At 47.1% G+C, this 20,169-nt stretch overlaps 5 protein-coding genes across 5 annotated transcripts; 3 read left to right on the top strand and 2 right to left on the bottom strand.

Moving 5' to 3' along the window:
• The first annotated feature begins 4,104 nt into the window (after positions 1-4,104).
• On the top strand, positions 4,105-4,966 carry LOC6048399 (putative peptidyl-prolyl cis-trans isomerase dodo). Its single transcript, XM_001865287.2, is given in 3 exon segments — positions 4,105-4,340; positions 4,409-4,623; positions 4,626-4,966. Coding segments are annotated over 3 exon segments (480 nt in total). The 5' UTR covers positions 4,105-4,279; the 3' UTR covers positions 4,830-4,966.
• LOC6048398 (protein penguin) lies at positions 4,881-11,164 on the bottom strand. Its single transcript, XM_038266614.1, has 3 exons — positions 10,647-11,164; positions 5,221-6,706; positions 4,881-5,160 (listed from the first exon to the last, which is right to left on the bottom strand). Exons 1-3 carry the CDS (start codon positions 11,027-11,029, stop codon positions 4,987-4,989), a joined length of 2,043 nt encoding a protein of 680 aa, XP_038122542.1. The 5' UTR covers positions 11,030-11,164; the 3' UTR covers positions 4,881-4,986.
• Positions 11,165-11,282: 118 nt separating this feature from the next.
• LOC6048396 (isoleucine--tRNA ligase, mitochondrial) lies at positions 11,283-14,281 on the top strand. Its single transcript, XM_038248224.1, is given in 3 exon segments — positions 11,283-11,497; positions 11,556-14,073; positions 14,076-14,281. Coding segments are annotated over 3 exon segments (2,832 nt in total). The 5' UTR covers positions 11,283-11,320; the 3' UTR covers positions 14,213-14,281.
• A 1,775-nt stretch (positions 14,282-16,056) lies between these two features.
• LOC6048395 (eukaryotic translation initiation factor 3 subunit D) lies at positions 16,057-18,481 on the bottom strand. The gene is made up of 3 exons (XM_001865284.2): positions 18,271-18,481; positions 18,060-18,179; positions 16,057-17,920 (listed from the first exon to the last, which is right to left on the bottom strand). The coding sequence occupies exons 1-3, from the start codon at positions 18,347-18,349 to the stop codon at positions 16,281-16,283; spliced, it is 1,839 nt and encodes a 612-aa protein (XP_001865319.1). The 5' UTR covers positions 18,350-18,481; the 3' UTR covers positions 16,057-16,280.
• A 491-nt stretch (positions 18,482-18,972) lies between these two features.
• On the top strand, positions 18,973-19,707 carry LOC6048390 (mitochondrial intermembrane space import and assembly protein 40-B). The gene is made up of 2 exons (XM_001865282.2): positions 18,973-19,331; positions 19,391-19,707. The coding sequence occupies exons 1-2, from the start codon at positions 19,114-19,116 to the stop codon at positions 19,638-19,640; spliced, it is 468 nt and encodes a 155-aa protein (XP_001865317.2). The 5' UTR covers positions 18,973-19,113; the 3' UTR covers positions 19,641-19,707.
• The last annotated feature ends 462 nt before the right edge of the window (positions 19,708-20,169 follow it).

Genomic DNA, 20,169 nt, shown 5'->3' with positions numbered 1-20,169 from the left:
AACACGCTTTGAGTGTTCGTGCCAGGCATGCACACCTTCTTTTCCGGTTACGCATTTTAACTCGGCCGGGGGTGGTACATTACGTACGGTTTGATGTAAGTATATGCGCCTAACCATTTAAAGTGTGCCTAACAACTTTCATTAAAGCAAAAACTGTTTTATTTTTAGTTTGAAATCAAAAACTAGTTGTTATTTTACTGTGTATTGTTTTCTCCTTAAGTATTTCCTAGTGTTGAGTCGTGTTTATATGTTGATACTTCTTTTGTCGCGGTGTTTTGTTACAATTTTTGGTCCTAAGCATGTTATAAAAGTTTACGAAAAGTACAATAGTAATATTTGTGTTAATTATTTGATCATTCCAAAAATTGCAAAAATTCCAAAACCTCACTTGTTTTTAAAGAAACGGGGGAAGATTGAAAACAATGGACAGTGAAAGAAATAAACTATTTGAAGAATCAATAGTAAAAGAAAGATATTTATGTATGAAGTAAGAAATTAACAAAAGTTAATAAATAGAGGTAACAAACAAACTTAGATTGTATTAGGGCAATTTATAGGGCAGATCAGGGCAGATGAAAAATTATTCAAATAGATAAACAAAGAAAAGGGTCATGATAAACAAAATTGACATCGCTGCCAAATTAAGGGAAAGCAAACAGTTTGTTACAGCAGCATCAATTGGTAAAATAGTGGAAAAGCGTTGAGAAATAAGAGAATCAAATGAATAAAATCGAAATCAAATGGATGATAGTAAACAGAAGCCGCGTTAGAAAATCAGTGAAACAAAATAAACAGAAGATAGGTGGTAGCTGAAATGAAAAGAAGAGAAACCCCGTTGTGCGATGTTTCAGGTACATCCACAGTAGTTGACTCAACATACTGCGAATCAAAACAATACCGTCTACAATCACAAATTACTTCACTTTCCCACATTGTCGCGCCCCTTTCTTTTAGCCGTCTCGACTTTGACCCGCGGTGGTCAAAGGTTTACGATCCGTTTCCACAGGCCACCAGCTACACTGAAATAAATATCATGATAGATGCTATTAGTGTCACATATAGATTTTTGCAGAATGCCTCTGCATTTGACTGGTATATGCAATGCACATAAACTGTATGAGCACTGCATATACATGGTTAAGAATTTGAAATATGCCAGCGCATATAAAATGTATGTACTCGGCATATGAGAAGTATATGCAATGCTCATAGCATGTATAAGCAGTTTTCATAATTTACAAGTGAATTTTTATTTGATTCCCAATTGTTCTACTTGTAATAATTATTAGTTAATCCTGATGTGGGAAAACTACTCCATTTTCTTTATTAGAAAATTTTAAACAATTTGTTTTTTTTGTCCATAACTTTTATTCAAGCATATCAATGTTTTTGTTAATTTATTAAATTAAAAATGATTTGCCCAGTTGTGACGTCTCGGAATCCACTTCAGCGATTTGTACTGGCCTTCTAGGCGCGTCCGGAGTGGAGCGGAGAACCTGGCCTGGCCATGCACCAATGAAACAGCTGCTGGTCGGTGTTGTCCGTAACGTGATTCCGGCTGTAGGTTGTGACCAGCAGGACGTCCCGCTCGCAATCGCCTGATAATTGTAAAAAAAGAGAAAAGGAATTAAATGAAGGAATTTTAAGAACCTGTTCAAAACCTACCCGTGCACTATTAAACCACCTATTTCGTCCGCTTGGCCGTCACTGGTTCTGGAGAGCTTTGAGCGTGACCATGCCTCCGTGTTCACGATCCGGCCACTGTTGCTCTGTCCATTCCCGATCGAGTTGTACTGCTGCTCATCCACGGCTTTCAACCGCTCGATCCTCGACCTTTTGCGTCGCAAAGTTTCACGTCTCCCGCGTTCAGCCGCAACGCGTTCTCAACTCCGTCAATTAAACCGTCTCGGGCTATCCGCCTGCAGCTCCGGACACATGTGAATGGCGCAGCACTTTTTGATGGTATCGACCTTTGCCAGGGAAGTGGCCACCGTCGAACCGGGCTGACTAACGTAACTTGGAAACGACCAAAAAAGTCCGGCTGGTAGTTCTTCGGTCCTCACCCCGGTTCTGATGCAGTTCCATAATGTTGAACTACTCGTCATCTTCCGGCTTCTCGAGAAACAATTTGGCCTCATGGAAGAGTCGCTCGAACCGAGCATCGCTGCTGTAAATCAACCCTTGGGGAACCACCTGGAATTAAAAGCGGAAGCACACCTCGAATAAAACCCTTTTCGTTAAACCTCAGCTGGACGTCACTTACAATCAGAATCGAGATCAGAATCTTTATCGTACGGTTCCATGCCGGAGTTTTGCATCTCCATGGACCAGCCGGATCAGGTTGCAGGAACTTATCTTAAAGAAAATCACAATTTATTTGAAGGCAAAACCGGGAGCAACGCTGTTTTTTTCTATTCTTCGCCATCTTGTTTTGCAAAATTCGTTTATGCCACACATTCGAGGCCCGTTCATAAATGTTGTGAACATTGCATATAAGTTTCATGTGTAGAAGCATACTGCAAAAATCTATAGCATATCGCACATACCATTTATATGCGATGCTCACGAAGTGTACTTGCGAGAACAATATGTTGCATCAATCAGAATTCACACTCAGTTATGTGCAATACGCATATAAAATCTATGAAGATTCTATGTGAAGCTTATATGTGAAGCACATATGTTTCAAATTGACAACTTATAGTTTTTATTGCACTGTTTTCAGATTTAGTTATGTGCAGTCAGCATATAGAATCAATAATGATTTTAGTTTCAGTGTAGGTCATCATGAAAACCAAGCCAACGTGGAGGTAAGAAAATAGGACACTTGCAAGGAACCAGAGCTATACTGTCTTGATCAAGTATGATCTAACAGGACTACGGACGTAGTCAGTGACGCTCCTTCCAGGATGTTCCTCGCCTGAGCGTCAACTGAAGAGGTATCATCAGCATCATTCGCACTTGGCCTGCAACAGCATCTGGTACGAAAAATCCTGACTAAATTGTTTCAAAACTAATTTGCTCTTATCGTGCGCACGATATTGCTAGAAGTGGCCACAAAATATTTGATCTCATCTAAATCCACAACCGCCAAGGTCACGGTGCACCGGGTGGAGGCTTCCATACTAGATTTTACCACTGCAATCTTCTTGGAGATTAAGTTCTCGTGGTCGGAAGAATCGGACATAGTGATCTCCGGCAGAACGATGCCGCGGCTTTCCGCGATTATCTGTTCAACCTGGAAGAGCGAAGAAAATTGGTAATAATCGGAAAGTGTCCAAGCACGGCTTTGCTGCGACACCCGCGGGGATGCCACACCAATGCTCCAAACACGTAATTCCCGACTTTGTCCTCGCTGGACCGACACTATTTGAGCAGGCCACATCGACATGGAGGTCACATTAGTTTCTAGTGTGATATTTTGCATCACCGGTTTATTATTGGGGCAAAAGGTACGTCCTCGCTAGTCATCCGCTCATCTGGGCTCGGCCGATACTGTCCCAATCTTTCCCGCAATTCTGGTAGCCTGTCTCCTTGTTCTCCGAAGCTCTTCAGAATCCCATCAAAAAAATTGTTTTCATTTGCTGCCTCGCACGTGCTCACGCTCTACTTTGCCAAAATAAAAACACATCACGCATACTGAGAAGGCGGGCGAGCTGTCACGACAGCAGCGCCATCAGCGCCGGGTGAGTGGATGCCGAAGCTAAACTACATTTGAAATAACCGTTTTAGGCTCGATTTTTGAAGGACGATGGTTCGGCTCTCGAGTGTCACGTCTGTTTGTCTGTGCTAACTCGTTGGAGAGGATATTCCGGATGAACCAACTCCAGCGAAGACGACATTAACCGCTTGTTGAACGACCAGATTCACAAAGGAATCTGGTGAGTGTGACTAGCTACCAGTACAAGAACGAAGATGTCGTCAATTCCGTCCTTCAGAAACTGCTTTTTCATCATGCAAATTTCAAATATCTGGGATTCGCAGCGGGTGTTTTTTTTCGGTGCACTATCTTACAGACTTTTCGGCACACAAATCTACAGAATTCTGCTAGGTCAAACTCTGCAACCGTAACCTGACAGCATTTCACGCCGCGCGAAATGTCAATCGCTGTCAATCTCGGCAGCCGCAAACCAGAGTCCTTGCCGCGCCAGACAAATCAAAAATTTTCGGAAGCTGCGCGCATCCTGTACGTACTCGTGCTCTGACTGCGTCGCCCAGGAATCTACCATCCAAAATAAAAGCCAAGTTTCTGTGTCAAGGTGCAACATTTGAAATTGAAATGTCCGACGGCCAGGAAAACGTCCCCGAAGGCTGGGAGAAGCGCACGAGCCGGTCCACAGGTTAGTAATCGATCGGCGTGAGCCCGGAAGATTGACACTGTTGTTGTTGTTTTTTTTTGTGTTCACAGGAATGACCTACTACTTGAACGTGTACACCAAAGAGTCGCAGTGGGACCCGCCGACGAAGCCCGCCAGCCCGGGGGACACCACGTCGGAGGTTCAGTGCGCCCACCTGCTGGTCAAACATCGCGACTCGCGGCGACCGGGCTCGTGGCGCGAGGAAAACATCACCCGCAGCAAGTCCGAGGCGCTGCTGATCCTGGAGGGGTACCGCAAGCAGATCCAGTCCGGGGGGAGGCCACCCTGCCGGAGCTGGCCCAAAAGTACTCGGACTGCAGCTCGGCCAAGCGGGGTGGCGATTTGGGGATGTTCAAGCGCGGGATGATGCAGAAACCGTTCGAGGATGCGGCCTTCGCGCTCAAGGTGGGGGACATGTCCGACGTGGTGGACACCGATTCCGGGGTGCATTTGATCTTGAGACTTAAGTAAGGCTGAGGAGGGAGCTGTGTGAGATTATCGTGGAAAAATAAACATTTAATCTTTAGGCAGGTTCAGCTTCAACGCTTTTAGTAAACTCTATCTTGGTGTATGTGTGAATAAAGAAAGTTACGAAACTAAACGGGAAACCAAGACGGTCGTCTTATTTCTACAGCTTGAGCTTCTCCAGCAGCAGCTTGGCACCGGCGTGGCCGGCCTTCTTCAGCTCCCCCTTCAGCGACTTCAGCTTCTGTTTGAGCTGCTTCTGGACGGGTTCCGTCGAGTTTTCAAACATCAGCAGCAGCAGGAAGCTGGGTCGGTTCTGCGCCGTCCATGATTTGATCTAGAAGAAGAGAAAACTTGATTCTAATTTGTTCAGAAATGTTGTGCAGTCGAAACTCACCACTTCATCGGACAGCTGCTCCACAACTGCGCTTCCAAACTGGGAACATTCCTCGCCCTCTTCCTGTCGCTTCTCCTGGTCCAGCTTGATGATCTTCTTCAGAGCGATGTGCATCCCCGCCTGCTCGACCCCCGGAACCAACGGGTTCAACAGCAGTCGCTTCTCCTGTGCCTTCTCCTTCTCCTCCGCAAACGGACTCTTCTTGACCTTCTTCACCCGGTTGCCCTTCCGGGCGTTCTCCGCCGCTGCCGGCGTCTTTTTCTTCTCCTCCACCATCGGCACCCCCTCCAAGTTTACCTCTGTCTCCTGGATCTTCCACTCTGGATTCGCCACGACCGCGGCCAACGCCTGGTGCACCCGGCGCAGCTGCTCCCCCTTCAACCCCTTCACGATCGCCGCCGTCAGCAGTGCCGTGTGACCTCCGCGCAGCCAAAACTCCGCGTTCGCCTCAACCGCCTTACAGAACGGTTCCACCGCAGCCCCCAAAATCTCCCTCCTGCGAATGTCCTTGTCCTTCTTACTGTACTGCAGATAACCGTCCAGAATTTCAATCTGCGTCGGATGCAGCAAATCCTTGTCCGCGGGGGAAAACACCCATCCAAACACCTTGCGACCCCACTCTCCACTCGCGACGATCGCTTCCGCGTGCTCCAGAATCACCGAGACGACCTGCTTCCCCAAAATGACCGTGTCGTCGTAGCAGTTCAAAATGCACAGAATCAACCGATGCCCATGTTCGTGGACGCTCAGCTTCTCCACGTACTGCTTCAGCGTCTTCAACGCCGCACGACGATCCTTAACCACGGAGTTCACGAAGCAAAAGATGGCCGCACTAGTTCCGTCCTTTGTGCTGGAAATCGCCGCCAAGTGCGGCAAATACAGCTCAATCACCTCATTCCGATCGACCTCAACCGCTTCCTGCAGATAATCCAGCAGCAACGCGTGCAACAGCCCATTGTCCGTCAGCTGCTTGTTCGCCGCCTGCACCAAATGGCCCTTCACCGTGCTCAGCACCGTCTTCTTCATGAACCCATCCGTCTTCCAGGTGTCCTTCATACACGTCACCGACTTGTCCTTGCTCGTCTGGAAGATCTCCGAGTAAAACGCCTGCCGCAGAAACGCCTTCTGCTCATTCGTCGCGTACTCATTGTAAACCGAGTCCACGATCGACCCCGCAAACACGTGGCTGCACATCTTGACCACGTTCTTGATGATCCCGTCGGTGACCTTCGCCCACAGCGCCTTCGAGCCGTTCTTCAGCAGGCAAGTGACACAGTGGTGGCCATACTTGGACGTCGAAAGCTCGTAAATGTCCGCGACCAGCTTGTCGGCGATTTGATCGCGCAGCTCCTCGGAGGCGTTCTTGATCATGCACTGGACGACGCGGGCCGTGTCGTGGCTGGTGGCAATGCGGCTGTACGTGTTGTCTTTGTTGAGCTTGGCATGCAGGTCGACGACCAGTTGTTCCTTGTTTTCGGTGGATTTCCTGGAAAAAGGAATGGAAAAAGGCTTTGTTAGGATTCCCACCAAATTTGCTATCGAGTTTGCCCCCGAGTATCCCACCGCGCGTAGCAAAGCAGGTATCAAATTTGATCTCAAGTTCATCTGTAGAAGAAAAATATGTGTCGGTACCTGTCGGGTAATCATTTTCTGATACCCGACAAGTACCGGCAAGCCGGGGGCAAAGTTTTAAATGCGTGTTTCGGAGATTTTTGTATGTCTGCTCTTGTGTATGATTCAAAAATACAAAAATTCAAAAATACAATTTAAAGATTCAAAAATTTAAGAATTCCAAAATTCAGAAAAACAAAAATTTAAAAGTTCCAAAAATCCAAAATTAAAAATTCAAAAATTCAAAAAATTCCAAAATTTTAAAATTCAAAAGTTTTAAAAGTCAAAAATTTAAAAATTTTAAAATTCAAAAATTCAAATATATAAAAATTCCAAAATTCCAAAATTAAAAATTCAAAAATTTTAACATTTAAAGATTAAAAAATTAAAAAAATCCAAACTTAAAAAAATCAAAAATCAAAAAATTTAAAAATTCAAAAATTCAAATATTCAAAAAAATTTAAAATTCAAAAATTAAAAATTCAAAAATACAAAAATTTAATAGTTCCAAAATTCCAAAATTCAAAAATTTAAAAATTCAAAAATTCTAAAATTCCTAGAATTCAAAAATTTAAAAATTCAAAAATTAAAAAAAATAAAAATTCAAGAATTTAAAAATTATAAAATTATAAAAATCAAAAATTCTAAAATTTAAAAATTTAAAAGTTCAAAAATTCAAAAATTCAGAAATTCAAAAGTTCAAAAATCTGAAAATTTTAAAATTCAAAAATTCAAATATACAAAAATTCAAAAATGCGTTTAAATAGCTTATGTTTTTAAAAAATTCGAAAATTTTAAAATTCAAAAATACAAAAATTCTAAAATGCATTCAAGTACCTTAACTTTTGCTGCTTTTTTTATAAACTGAAATAGCGATTGCTTTTAATTTTTTTTAATTTTTTCAATCTTTTTAATTTTTTATATTTTTCCAATTTTTGTAATATTTTTCATTTTTAATTTTTTTTAAATTGGTTATTTTTTTTTATTTAAATTTCTTTAGTTTTTTTAGGTTTGATTTTTTTGTAATTTTTTTATTCTTCAAATTTTTAATTTTTTTTATGTTTTTAATTTTTTTTAGATTTTTTAAATCTTATCAATTTATTGGATTTTTTTTAAATTTATGTTTTTTTTTATTTTATTTTTTTTAAATTTTTTTAGTTTTCTTTAAATTTTTATTTTTTTTTTAATTTTGAATTTTTTTTTAATTTGTTTAATTTTTTTTCAATTTTTTAATTTATTTTAGCTTTGTTTTGATTTTTTTTAATTTCGTTTATTTTTTTTTAATTTCCTTTTTTTCTAATTTGTTTTTTTTCTTAATTATTTTAAATTTTTTTTTTATTTTTTAAATGTTTTTTTGATTTTTTAAATTTTTTTTTAATTTATTTCATTTTTTTAATTTTTTTATTTGTTTTTTTTTTTATTTTTTTAGTTTTTTAAAAAAAAATTAAATCTTTTGAATTTTTTTCAATTTTTTATTTTTTTTAATTTCTTTAAATTATTAGTTTTTCAACTTTAATTTTTTATTTATTTTTTACATAAAAAACAATTTTTTTTCGTGCATGGTTCAGTTTTCCGTGCATCATTCCATTTGCCGCAGTAGCAAACCAGCAGAATAGCGGGTAGCAAAGTGAAATCCCAAAGAACTGAGAGCAAATTTGCTACCGCGGTGGGGTTGACGTCGGGATTTGCTTCGATGTTTGCTACCCGCGCTGGAGATGCACTTACGGCAAGAAAAAAGAGGCGGTCCTCACCAGCAGGATCGGTAGATTTGAAGAAGCTGAAGAATGCCGATGCGCTACCTGCAAAGCCAGGCAGTTTGAGCAAGGACGTTCAAAATTCGTCTGGAAACCAGTTCGCTACCCTCCCCGTGGACGTGAGCGAGACGGAAGAATTTGAACGTCATTGGATTCGGTGCGAAAATCAAATCTGGTGCTTTACGAGTTTCCATTCGCTTGTGTGCTGATGGACTCAAAATTATGCTACCTACCAGAAAGGATTACAACTACGTTCGGGATTTTCTGAACAACACAAATATTGAATACTACAGCCAAGACGATCCAGGTAAATGCCCCATGAAACAGGTCCTCCTAGGGCTGTATGTCATGGATGTGAATGTGCTGAAAGAACTCTTAAGTTGAACGTGATCGAAGTCTACAAGATGACGAGACACAACAAGGTCATCAAGTATCGTGATCAACTGTACCTGGTTCATTTCGAGAAAGGATCGACAACGCCGTCTGAGCTGAAAGCAGTTCGGGCAATTTTCAACATCATCGTGACTTGGGAACGTTATCGTCCAGTGCACCGTGACGTGACTTGCAGTTTGGGCATGGTGGAAGGAACTGTTTCATCAAGAGTCGTTGTGCAACCTGCGGAGGTGATCACAAAACTCAAGCTTGCGAAACAATCAACAAGAACATCGAAGCCAAATGCTTCAATTGCGGTGGCGACCATTCGACCAAGAATCGTAGCTGCCCAAAACGAGCTGAGTTTGTAAAAAAATCGGCAGCAAGCGACGACGACAACCAAATCCTCGGACGATGATTTTCCTGCTTTGGCGTCACCAGCAGCGGGATCTGCTCGAGTGGTTCCAAATCTGCAGCCATTGCCGTTGAATCAGCGACAAAAAGTTGCAGAGAATACAACACCTCCTGGCTTCAGTCAGCAACCGAGGGAAAACCAACCAGCATCAACGGATGAAGGCAGCAGTGACCTGTTTTCACCACAAGAACTTCTGAACATTTTCATCGAGATGACAACAACACTGCGTGGTTGCAAACTACTCGCTAGGAACAAGTAAGAACGCTTGGAGCATTCAGTTTTCCAGTTCTGCAATCTGCGATCGTTAGCTCCTCTAAGTGTCTGTCAAGTATTGTGGTGCCGTCCGTTCCTTCACACGAAAAACAAAAACAAGAGTGTTGTACACGATTTGTTGCTTCACCGACATCCACTGCAAACATTCGAGCATGTTCCTTCTTGGCGTCAGTCGGTCAAACCTTAGGATAAGCCGCATGATTTTGCTCTCGAGAACTTGCATCTTTTGTGTTTCCAGTTGCTGCAAGTTGTACAACTGAACCCTTTGTCTCTGCTGTCAAGTAACGATTATTGTTCCGGGTTACGACTATCCAACGTGAAAGCAACAATTTCGACAAGCACCTGAACGACCTTTCTGGCGGAGCCACACCCATGATGATGTGTCTTCAAGTCGGTGTAAAACCTTTTTCGCCGTCTCTAGGTCTCTCGCAATTATGTCAATGCTGTCGACATAAACATGCAGTTGATCTGTTCTGTGGCAAATCGTGCCTCTCGTGTCGATACCTGCTCTTCGCACAACTCCCTCCAAGCCGGGACTGTTTTCTGCTGTTTCAGCGCTTGTTTGTATTGTGTCACGTTCTAATCAATTGCGACAACCAGCTTCATCGCAAGGGCTGCTTTCAGCTCGTCAAACCAACCGTACTATCTATCGCGGCTTCAGCAGCGCTGCCGATGAACGTCTGCACCGTGAAACGGGTGGATATACCGAGGACGTGGTCGATTTGTGTTTTCGTTTGTTCCGGGGGAAAAACACCTTACTACGGGTTGTTGTACCGCTGGCCGTTATCGTCCCAATCTCCTGGCAGTGTTACAACATCGAAGTTGCGGGGTTTAAGATCGTTCAACAGAGTGTACTCGTACCCAAAAAAAACGTAGCGAAATGCAGTTCCATGTTCCAGGCTTCCAATCAGTGTCCTTTCAGTTCAGTTCTCTGCCATTTGTTCCGGTACATTGAAAAGTTCCTAAATTTTACAAAAAAAAAAAAAACGAATTCAACTCACCTCTTCAGCGTCTCATAAATCTTCTTCGCCCCCACGCTCAGCTCGTACAGATCCTTGGTCTTGGCCTTGCGGCGCTGCTCGCGCAGCTCCTTCTGCTTCTTCTTCAGCCCGGTCCAGTACTCGCGCTTCGACTCCGGCGTGTTGGCCACAAACGGCTTCTTTTCCGCGCCCTTTTCGCGGAAATCCTTGCCTCCCTTACCCCCGGGGGTAAACTTTTTCTGGAACTTGCCCTTCTCGCCGACCGCTTTTCTGTCGAACTTTGGGGTGAACTTCTTCACCGCTTTATCGGTTGTTCCGGCGTCGGATTTGGGTTTTTTGGCGAACTCTTTCTTGGCTGGGGCCTTGTCCGCGTCGCCGACGGCGCGCTTCTTCGTTTGGATCATTTTGTCCAACTGTTGTTTTGTGAGGCACGCGGTGCCGAAGGTGCGAAACACGAGAACCACGATCCGGAATAACGAACTGAACAGGCCACAGGCAGAACAAGTCAACAAAAACACGTTTTTCTGGAAGTTTGACAGCTGCGCAGTTTCAAAACAGCCAAAACAGTGAGCCCTGCGGGAAAGAGAGCCACTCTGTAAACGTGTGACATGAAATGTCTGCACGCGTGCTAAAATCTGCGACTAAATAACTGTCAAAGGTGTAAACAAAAGTTCTTTTGAAGAACCGGCAGCAAGATGTTACCGCACCGGAACGTGAACCGCCTGGTCGGGACCGTTCGGCGGTTCATGTCTACGGCAAGTGTGCCTCGGGACGAACCAAAGTTTACGCACACCATAAATCTACCCAAAACGAAGTTCCCCGCTCGGCTGAACGCCGACAAGCGAGCCGATGTTCAGGACCGGTTACGGAAGGTAGGTCATTCCATTGGGACATGTGCCCCTGTTGGTGTTAAATGAATTATTTTTGTAGACCTGCTTCGCCGGCCTGTACAACTGGCAGCGGGAGAACCTTCCCGCGGAGCGGGAGTTTATCCTGCACGATGGACCGCCGTACGCCAACGGTGACCTGCACATGGGCCACGCCATCAACAAGATCCTGAAGGACCTAATCTTGCGGCACAAGATCGTGGAGGGCCGGCGGGTTCATTACACGCCCGGCTGGGATTGCCACGGGTTGCCGATCGAGCTGAAGGCGCTGGACGCCTACAAAGGAAGGAAGGAGTCGTTGGACCCGCTCAAGATCCGGCAGATGGCGCGCAAGTTTGCACTGGACACGATCGAGAAGCAGCGCGGCGAGTTTGAGCAGTGGGGCGTTACGGCGGATTGGGCTAGGAGCGGGGCTTGGTACAGGACGATGGACGTGGGTTATATTGGGGCGCAGTTGCGGTTGTTTCGGGAACTGTTTGAGCGGGGGTTGATCTACAGGGATCTGAAGCCGGTGTATTGGTCGCCGTCGTCGCGATCGGCACTGGCCGAGGCGGAGTTGGAATATGATGAAGCTCATAAGAGTCCGTCGTTGTACTTGAAGATGGAGATCGCCTCGACGGGATGTTCGACGATCCATGAACGACTTGGTGAAGGCGTTTCAGCGGTTATCTGGACGACGACTCCCTGGACGTTGCCAGCTAATCAGGGAATTTGCTTCAACCCTGATCTGAGTTACAGTTTGGTTCAAACTGATCTACGCGAGCTTCTTCTAGTCGGAACCGACTTGATCTCGTACCTTTCAGAACAACTGCAACTCCCGTTGATCAAGGTAGCAGATATCCGAGGATCTGAATTGCAGTCAACCCAGTACAGACATCCAATAACCTCGGAAGAGCTTCCCTTCCTTCCAGCGAGTCACGTGAAGGCCGAGAAGGGAACCGGTCTCGTTCACACCGCTCCAGCTCACGGTCCGGATGACTTCCTGGTCTTCCTGAACCGCAAAACACCGATCAAATCCCTGATCGACGAAGCCGGTTGCTACAACCAGACCGCTCCGGAGTTCCTCCGAGGAAAGTTCGCCCTGACCGAGGGTAACCAACTCGTCTTGGAACACCTCCGCGATCAAACCCTGTCCTGCGGTACGATCGAGCATTCGTACCCGATCGACTGGCGTACGAAGCAGCCGGTCATGCTGCGAGCTAGCGCCCAGTGGTTTATCAACACCGATCGACTAAAAGAGTCCGCGCTGGCTGCCGTTGACAAGATCGAGGTTTACCCGCAAACCTCGGCGGAGGTCAGCAAGAAGGTTCTGCGCGGGCAGCTCCAAAAGCGGCCTTACTGGTGCATTTCCAGGCAGCGGGCTTGGGGTGTTCCTATCCCCGTGGTTTACGAGAAAAAGTCGATGACTCCGATCGTTCACGCCGGGATCATCGAGCAGGCTTGTCGATCGCTGGCGAGTACCGGCAACGTCGACTTCTGGTGGTCTTCAACCGTTGAACAGCTCGTCCCCAAAGAAGTCCTCTCGGAACTCGGCCTCTCCCCGCAAGATCTCACCAAGGGCAACGACATCCTGGACATCTGGTTCGACTCCGGCATCTCGTGGCTGAGCGTCCTCGGACGCGATCGCACTGCCGATCTCTACCTCGAAGGTCTCGATCAGTTCACCGGTTGGTTCCAATCATCCCTACTCACGAGCGTCGCCGCGCGGAACACCAGCCCGTACCGTGCCGTCTTCGTGCACGGCTTCGCCGTAGACGAGCACGGCATGAAGATGTCCAAATCGCTGGGCAACATCATCTCGCCGAAAGATATCGTCAAACAGTACGGCTGCGATGCGCTGCGTTGGTGGGTCGCCGCGCACGCCATCCAGCACACCTCGATTCCGGTGAGCCACAAGCTGCTCGGTTCCTCTGCCGAAAGCGTTCAAAAGCTACGCGGGATCTTCAAGTATCTCCTCGGAGTCGTCTCCAGCGAAGACACCAAAACACTCGATCCCGCCAAACTTTTCCACGTTGATCGGTACTTCTTGCAGCAACTCCAACACTTCAATGACACCGTCTTCAGCCAGTTCGACTCGTACCAGTACAACAAGGCCTCCTCCAACATCCTAACCTTCAGCGTGTCCACGCTGTCCGGGTTCTACCTGCACCTGATCAAAGACCGCCTGTACTGTGGCCCAGACGCTCAGTTCCACAACCTCCGAGCGATCCTCACCCAAACGCTCGAGACGCTCTGCAAAGCGCTGTGGCCGATCGCGCCCTTCCTGGTTGAGGAATGCTGGTCGTACCGAGGCTCCGACCCGTTCTTCAAATCCTGCCAACAATGGAATCGACCAGCTCTGCCGGAAGACGCGTCGACGGCAGCCATCATCGAGCAGGCACTCGAGCTGAAGCGCGCCGTCTATCAGCAGTCCCAGCTGGACGTCAACACGTGGTTGCTGGCCGTGGAGGCCACCGTTCCGAAGGTAGCGTTAGACCTGCTGAAGCGGCTTCATCCGACGCTGGAGGAGCCAAACTGTAGTTCAGAGCTGTGCGAGCTGCTTCAAGTTGGTTCGATTGCGCTCAAAGGGGCAGCGAGGTTGGGGTTCAGATCTCCCGGAAGGATTTGCGACTCTGTGCGCGGTGTCGAAGGTTTGGAGTTTCTGGGCACGGTCACGTTTGTGCGCGATGTGAAGCGGTGCTCAAGGTGAAGGGGGTGTAATGTTAAGTTTATGCTTGTAGTTATATGTAGTTTCTGTTATTAAATGAGTTTGCTTTAAAATACTTTGAAGATTGTTGTTCTCATTATGACATGAACCAACCAAGATGACCTGTATTAAAATGTTTTCAAAATGCAGGTTATTTTCAAGCAAAATAAGCACTTCTCGAACACGGACGGCAATGTCAAGTACCTTAGACAAAAACGGCCTTTCAAGCGTGGAGACTAGTTTCCATGTTGGTAGTCTGGTTCTTAAAAAAAAAACTCAGGGCATAGCATCTTCAATGCTGTATTTCAAATAAACCAGACCGGTGTATACGTATGTCGTATGCTCCTTAATTCACTCCCGCTCAATGGCTGCCCATGGTCCCACGTGATTTTTTTAAACGGTAAATACACTCAAACCCCGATGGTTTGACACCAACTGTTGTCAAACGAACGGGGTCACTTTTTAGTTTGACACCCTTTTTACACGGAGTTCACACACACTACCAAACGATTGTTGTGATAGTGTGCGTGAGCGCTGTGTAAAAAGTGACAGTTCGTCACTTTTTAGTTTGACTTTGACCAACCAACGGGGTACAAACTAAAAAAGTGTCAAACGAAAAAGTGACCAACCATCGGGGGTTGAGTGTATCAAGTTTGTCAGATAACACATGTGACAAATTGGAATTACCCAGTCACGACGTTCTAGCAAGATTCTAGCAGAGTTCTCACAGAGCTGGATATTCTTACAGCATTCTAGCAAAAATGTTCCACCGTTCTAGCAGGATTCTGGCAGAACCAGCTCTGCTAGAATATTTCGTGACTGGGTACATGAAACAGTACGTAGCGTTTGTCTTTTAGATGGTACATACGCAACCCTTTTCACCGGTTGTTGTTGTTGATTTTATTGGGGGAACTTTAACCCTATGGGTCAATCGCTCCCGTTGGTAAAAATTAAATAAAATTCGTTATTCTAGGCCTAAAAAACACGATTGTGTTTTGTGGTGATGTTCGGTCCGTTGTGCTCGATGTCCGTATTGATCTCCGTAGAAGTTGCCGATTGAGGTAATCGCCGCTTGTTGTCGTAGCTGCACCTTCAACGCTGGGCCGTCTCCTTGCTTCTTCCCAGGGAACAGGGGGTTAAACCCCCTTTTTGCGTCCTCTTCCACCGGTAATCCGGGGGTGTTCCCTATTCCACTCCTCCAAAGACTTGTGGTTAGGGGGGCCCCGAGTCTCCCGGACTTCCCGTGGGTTCTTCTTGATCTTTCCCAGGCACCCCGGAAGAGCCGAGGGGTTGTCCCTGTTCCACGCCTCCAAAGACTTGTGTTCTCACCGGTAGATTTCTGAGATCTTTGTAGTACCTACATTCTGCCTTTTCATCTGTTCGTCATTGTGAATGCAGGTTCCAAGTGGCAATGGAAAACTCAAAATTTGGAACATTCAACGGTGTGTGTACGTTTAAGGATCGTTGGACGTTGTGGAACTTATGTGCCGGATGCGAGCGGGTGAAAGCTGGTTACAGGGGCCTTGGCTGATTGTGTTCAGGCGTCTATCGTCATTGCAACACTGGAACCAGTCTGAGCTTGACGGAATTGTAATTACATGAAACAGTACGTGGCGTTTGTCGTTAAGATGGTACATCCGTACTCTCCTCACCGGTAAAATTCTAGGATCTTTGTAGTATCTGCTTTCTAACAAAAAGAGTGTCTCACCGTGCTCGCTTGGCTCGTAATTGGCAGACTCGTCGATTTCAACTAGTAGGACTTGACCCATCTTCAACTGCAAAGAAACAATTTGGTTATCGAACGTGTGTGATATCTCCAGCAGGGACATTTCGGATCTTCCACTAAAACCCCCCAACGTTTGGTGTCCTTCCGGGGGCTCGCCACCGCAGCGACCAAACCACCGGAAAAACTTTATTCTTTTCCATTCGCACTGACGAAACTTTCCTCTTCTCTTCTCGCTTCCACTACCTGTTTACAATCAATAATGTGTGTGTATGTGTTACAATTGTTAGAATATTATAAAGTGTTTATATAACTGCTGCTGCTGGGAGGTTTTTCAAGACGTTCAAGATAAAATGTGTTTACTTCTGTGCCACTGCCGCGGCAGCGCTAGTTGGAGTGGTTGTCTTGGGTGCTTCTTCAGCGGGAGTCGCTGCGACGGCAGCCGCGGCGGTGGCCGGAGCAGCCGCCGGGGCGGCCGCTGCTGCAACCGGAGTTGGAACCGCTGCAGGTGCAGCGGCAGTGGCCGCCGGCTTGGCCGTGTACGAGTACGGCTGGAAGGCGGACGTTTCGTCATCGCCCTCTTCCTCCTCGCCGTCGCTCTCGAACGTGTGGTCCGGGATGTCGTACAGGCGGATCATCGGCTTGTTAGGGTCCTTCATGATGAGGTACTTGCCGTCCTTTTGCTTCATGCAGATGTCGATGATGCAGCGCAGGATGCCCCAGGCGTTGTCCATGCTCAGATTGATCTGGTTGGCGAACTCGTGCGGCTTGAACTGCTGGGTGCCGAGGATGACGTGCCGGGACGAGTCGCGGACGTGGGCACGCGAGACGTATCCGAACTTGATCTGATCGGAGCCGGCGAGCAGCGCTTGGACGGTCCACTTGGCCAGCTTGCACGAGTTGTTGCGCAGTTCGTTGGCGAGGACGGCACCGCGCTGCGTGTCCAGCTTCTGGCGCCACTCGACTCCGTTGGCGACCTTCGAGTCCCACTCGTTGAGGGCTTTAATGGTGAGGAATTGGGTGTCGCCTTGCGGGGTTAGGAGGACGGCGTCGTGTTCGCAACGGGCGACCAGGACGATTCCGTTGTTCAAGTCCCACTTGCGGTAGCGATAGGCAACACTGGCGACCTCGCCGTCTTCGTCGTCTCCGATGAAGGGGTTGGCGTCTTCGAACTTGAACTTGGTCTCCTTCTCGCCACTCTTCAGCACCTGCTGGCTAAAGTTGTGGTTGATGAAGGTCGCTTCGATGGCCAGATTGCGCGGTGAGTTGAGCGAATTTCCGTCCTCTTGCGGGGGTTCGATGGCGGTTTCGTTGACCGTCAGCAGGTCAAACTCCGTGTTGTCGCGCTTGTCCATGAACAGCTTGTCGCCGATCTTCTCGATGACGATGTCCCACGAGTAGTTGGACCGGGTGCAGCACATGATCGTGGCCAGGATCGAGTCCGTGGCGTAAACATTGCCGTGCGTCTTGGACAGCTGGCGGATGATCGGGTCGTCGGTGGTGGTCACGGTGTGGAAGATACGGTCCACACGCTGCAGCGGCTTCTCGTTCTTCACGTTGACGCGATCGTACACCTTGTCGTAGTACTCGAGCGTTCCGCAGGTGGAAATGTCCTCGCCCTCCTTCACGCTGGGCAACGACAGCTTCGACAGCCGCGGGAAGTCCATCTCCTCGATGGTAACCCAGTCCGGTCGGACGGCCACGGACGCGTCCCGGATCTTCGGTGGCGGCATACGGTTGCCCCACTTGCGGGTCGTTCCGCGCCGTTGATCGCGGCCCTTGTTGGCGTTCTTCGAGAGGTTGGTCATGCCACCGCCCTGGACGCCACCGCGATTGCCACGGCCGCGGCCCCGGTTTCCGCGCATGTTGCCCCGGAAGCGGCCACGCTGGTGCGGCGGCTTCTGCACCCGGGCGCTGTCCACCAGGTGGAATGTCGTCTCGTCCTCCTCGTGGTAGTACGCATACTGGCTGCCACCGCCAAACTGGGAGTTGTACTTATCTATTTGAAGGGGAGAAAATCGTTATTTTTTTGTTAAATCTTCTGATCAAAATTGAAGCAAAGCGTAGTCCCACGTCAACGCCTTCAAACATTGAGGTTAGAATCCGCTTCTTCCAAGCAAATCTCTCCCGATACTCACTCGAATACTTCTTATCGGTCTGGGCCGTGCCGGTCCAGTCGGAGATCTTGCCGAGGCGGTCACTCTTGCTGAACGGCTGGTACGGGATGTCCCGGAACGCGTCCGGCAGCTCGCACGGACCTGCAAAGTTAAAGAGAAAAGTTACAACTCAACACAAATTCGGCCGGGAAGAATAACACGCAAAAGAAGACCGCAATTTTTGCTTACTGACCCCATCCCTCCTCGTTGAACTGGAGCTGGGGCGCGTCGAACACGACCGACTCCGGCGTGCAGGCGATGGTCTCACTCATTGGGACCGGATTCCGGGCGTTTCGATGCGGATTTCCTGGACTTTTTGCACGGATTTCGAACGCGACACGGGGAAAATTTGCCGAACGTGGCTGCTGGGCTCGGTGAAAGAAGGAACTTTGACAGGCAGGGCTGCCAGATTTGATGGTTTTTGCTTGTTGGAGTAGGGGGAAATGTCAAGTGAGCTTCTACTGTAATGTCGGCTCGCATCTCTGGCGAGGTTTGACAGAACAACACGCCGAACTTTGCAAGTTGATGAAATTCTGTGGAAACCAAAGTTTTATTTTTGAAAAGCGATTTCTCTGGTAATTTGTCAATATTCTTTAACAGTTGATAAGATTTCAGCTCATTTGTGCTCCCGCAATGTATTATGAGTAATTTCTACTATCTGGACGTTTCACTGTAGGTAAACAACCGCCCTAAAACATCTCGATTATGAAACACGTTTTCCCTCCCCCGTTCCCCTTCCAGCAAACTTGCCTCGGAACCGGAACAACTTCTGGCCGTCTTCTTCAAGAGTGCCCTCGAGCAATCCCTCTCCCGCATCTTCGGCGAAATCGGCGGCCAAACCACGGTCGACCTGCTCAAATTCGACGCCCGTCGAGCGCGCGCCCTGATCCGAGTCCCCGCCAGCTTCTACGTCAAACTCCGCTCGGCAATCGCCCTAACCGGTTCCTTCCAGGACATCCCGGCCAGCTTCGTGGTGCACAAGGCGGGACCACTCCTCCTCGGCCTCCTGGAAACCCACCTGGAATTCTGAAAAAAAATGTCACTCTGCAAAGCCTTCGGCAAGGACAAGGTGATCTTCGCCACGGCGGAAGATCACGCCACTCCCAGCACGGTGCAGCTGCCCGAGTCGGAACCGCAGCCCGGACTCATCCTGGACAACGGTGACATCAACTGGAACTGTCCCTGCCTGGGCGGGATGGCGACCGGACCGTGCGGGGTCGAGTTCCGGGAGGCATTTTCCTGCTTTCATTACAGGTAAAATTTAAAATTTTCAAAGAATCTCAACTGAAAATCCGTTTTTTTAACCCAAACAGTGAAGCGGCTCCAAAGGGCTCGGACTGTTACGACGCGTTCAAAACGATGCAGGACTGCATGGGCAACTATCCGGGCGTGTACGCCAAGCAGAACCAGCGGGATGGGGACGACGATGACGAGGACGACGGGTTGGATATGGGCGCGGCGATGGCTGGGGCGGAACAGGAAAGTCCGGACAAGGTGTCGGTGGACAGTGTTGGTGCGACCGATGCGGGATCGTCGGCGGCAGTGGTGCAGAAATCCGTTTAAGAAGGACATTGTAAGAGGAGTGTGTTTGGTAGTTTTAAATAAAGTTCTGTTCGATTAGTGGAATTTAGGCGCTGTTGATTCTTGAAAGAATTTGATTCGTCTTTCTTTCAGTTTTTGTCATTTCATTAACTTACATTTACCACCTCGCTTTTTGTATATTTTAATGTTTTCTTTGTTAATTTTTTTGGTGGGTTTTGAAAAAAAAATATTTACTTTTTTAATTCAACTTGATAGACTTTTACCGCTTGTTTTACCAAAAAAGTATAAAACTATGTTACAGTTAAACTTCACATTTTTGTGTTTTTTTTTTTTGTTATAAACTTATATTTTGTCAATATTTTATTATATACTTGAACTTTATGTTTTATTCTTCAGTCCCTATTTGCGTGAATTTTCATTTTGATTTGCAGACTTTACACTTTTCTTTTTTATTTAGTTTGGTTTTCTAAATTTAATTTCAAAATGTAAAAAAATGTACATCATTTAATTCTCAAATTCTTGATTTCTTTGTTTCTTAAATTCCTCATTT

The sequence above is a fragment of the Culex quinquefasciatus genome, chromosome 1, assembly GCF_015732765.1.
Source record: "Culex quinquefasciatus strain JHB chromosome 1, VPISU_Cqui_1.0_pri_paternal, whole genome shotgun sequence".
Lineage (NCBI taxonomy): Eukaryota > Metazoa > Arthropoda > Insecta > Diptera > Culicidae > Culex > Culex quinquefasciatus.
The sequence above is the reverse complement of the archived record's forward strand: the minus strand, read 5'-3'. Positions and strand labels throughout refer to the sequence as shown.

Excerpts from the sequence above, each read along its gene's own strand:
- LOC6048398 (XM_038266614.1), bottom strand. The coding sequence starts at position 11,029 with ATGATCCAAACGAAGAAGCGCGCCGTCGGCGACGCGGACAAGGCCCCA. Across the intron at positions 6,707-10,646 it reads ATTTATGAGACGCTGAAGAG|GAAATCCACCGAAAACAAGG; the intron begins GTGAGTTGAATT and ends TCCTTTTTCCAG. Across the intron at positions 5,161-5,220 it reads AGCAGCTGTCCGATGAAGTG|ATCAAATCATGGACGGCGCA; the intron begins GTGAGTTTCGAC and ends CTCTTCTTCTAG.
- LOC6048395 (XM_001865284.2), bottom strand. The coding sequence starts at position 18,349 with ATGAGTGAGACCATCGCCTGCACGCCGGAGTCGGTCGTGTTCGACGCG. Across the intron at positions 18,180-18,270 it reads GTTCAACGAGGAGGGATGGG|GTCCGTGCGAGCTGCCGGAC; the intron begins GTCAGTAAGCAA and ends TTAACTTTGCAG. Across the intron at positions 17,921-18,059 it reads GACCGATAAGAAGTATTCGA|ATAAGTACAACTCCCAGTTT; the intron begins GTGAGTATCGGG and ends CCCTTCAAATAG.
- LOC6048390 (XM_001865282.2), top strand. The coding sequence starts at position 19,114 with ATGTCACTCTGCAAAGCCTTCGGCAAGGACAAGGTGATCTTCGCCACG. Across the intron at positions 19,332-19,390 it reads TTTTCCTGCTTTCATTACAG|TGAAGCGGCTCCAAAGGGCT; the intron begins GTAAAATTTAAA and ends TAACCCAAACAG.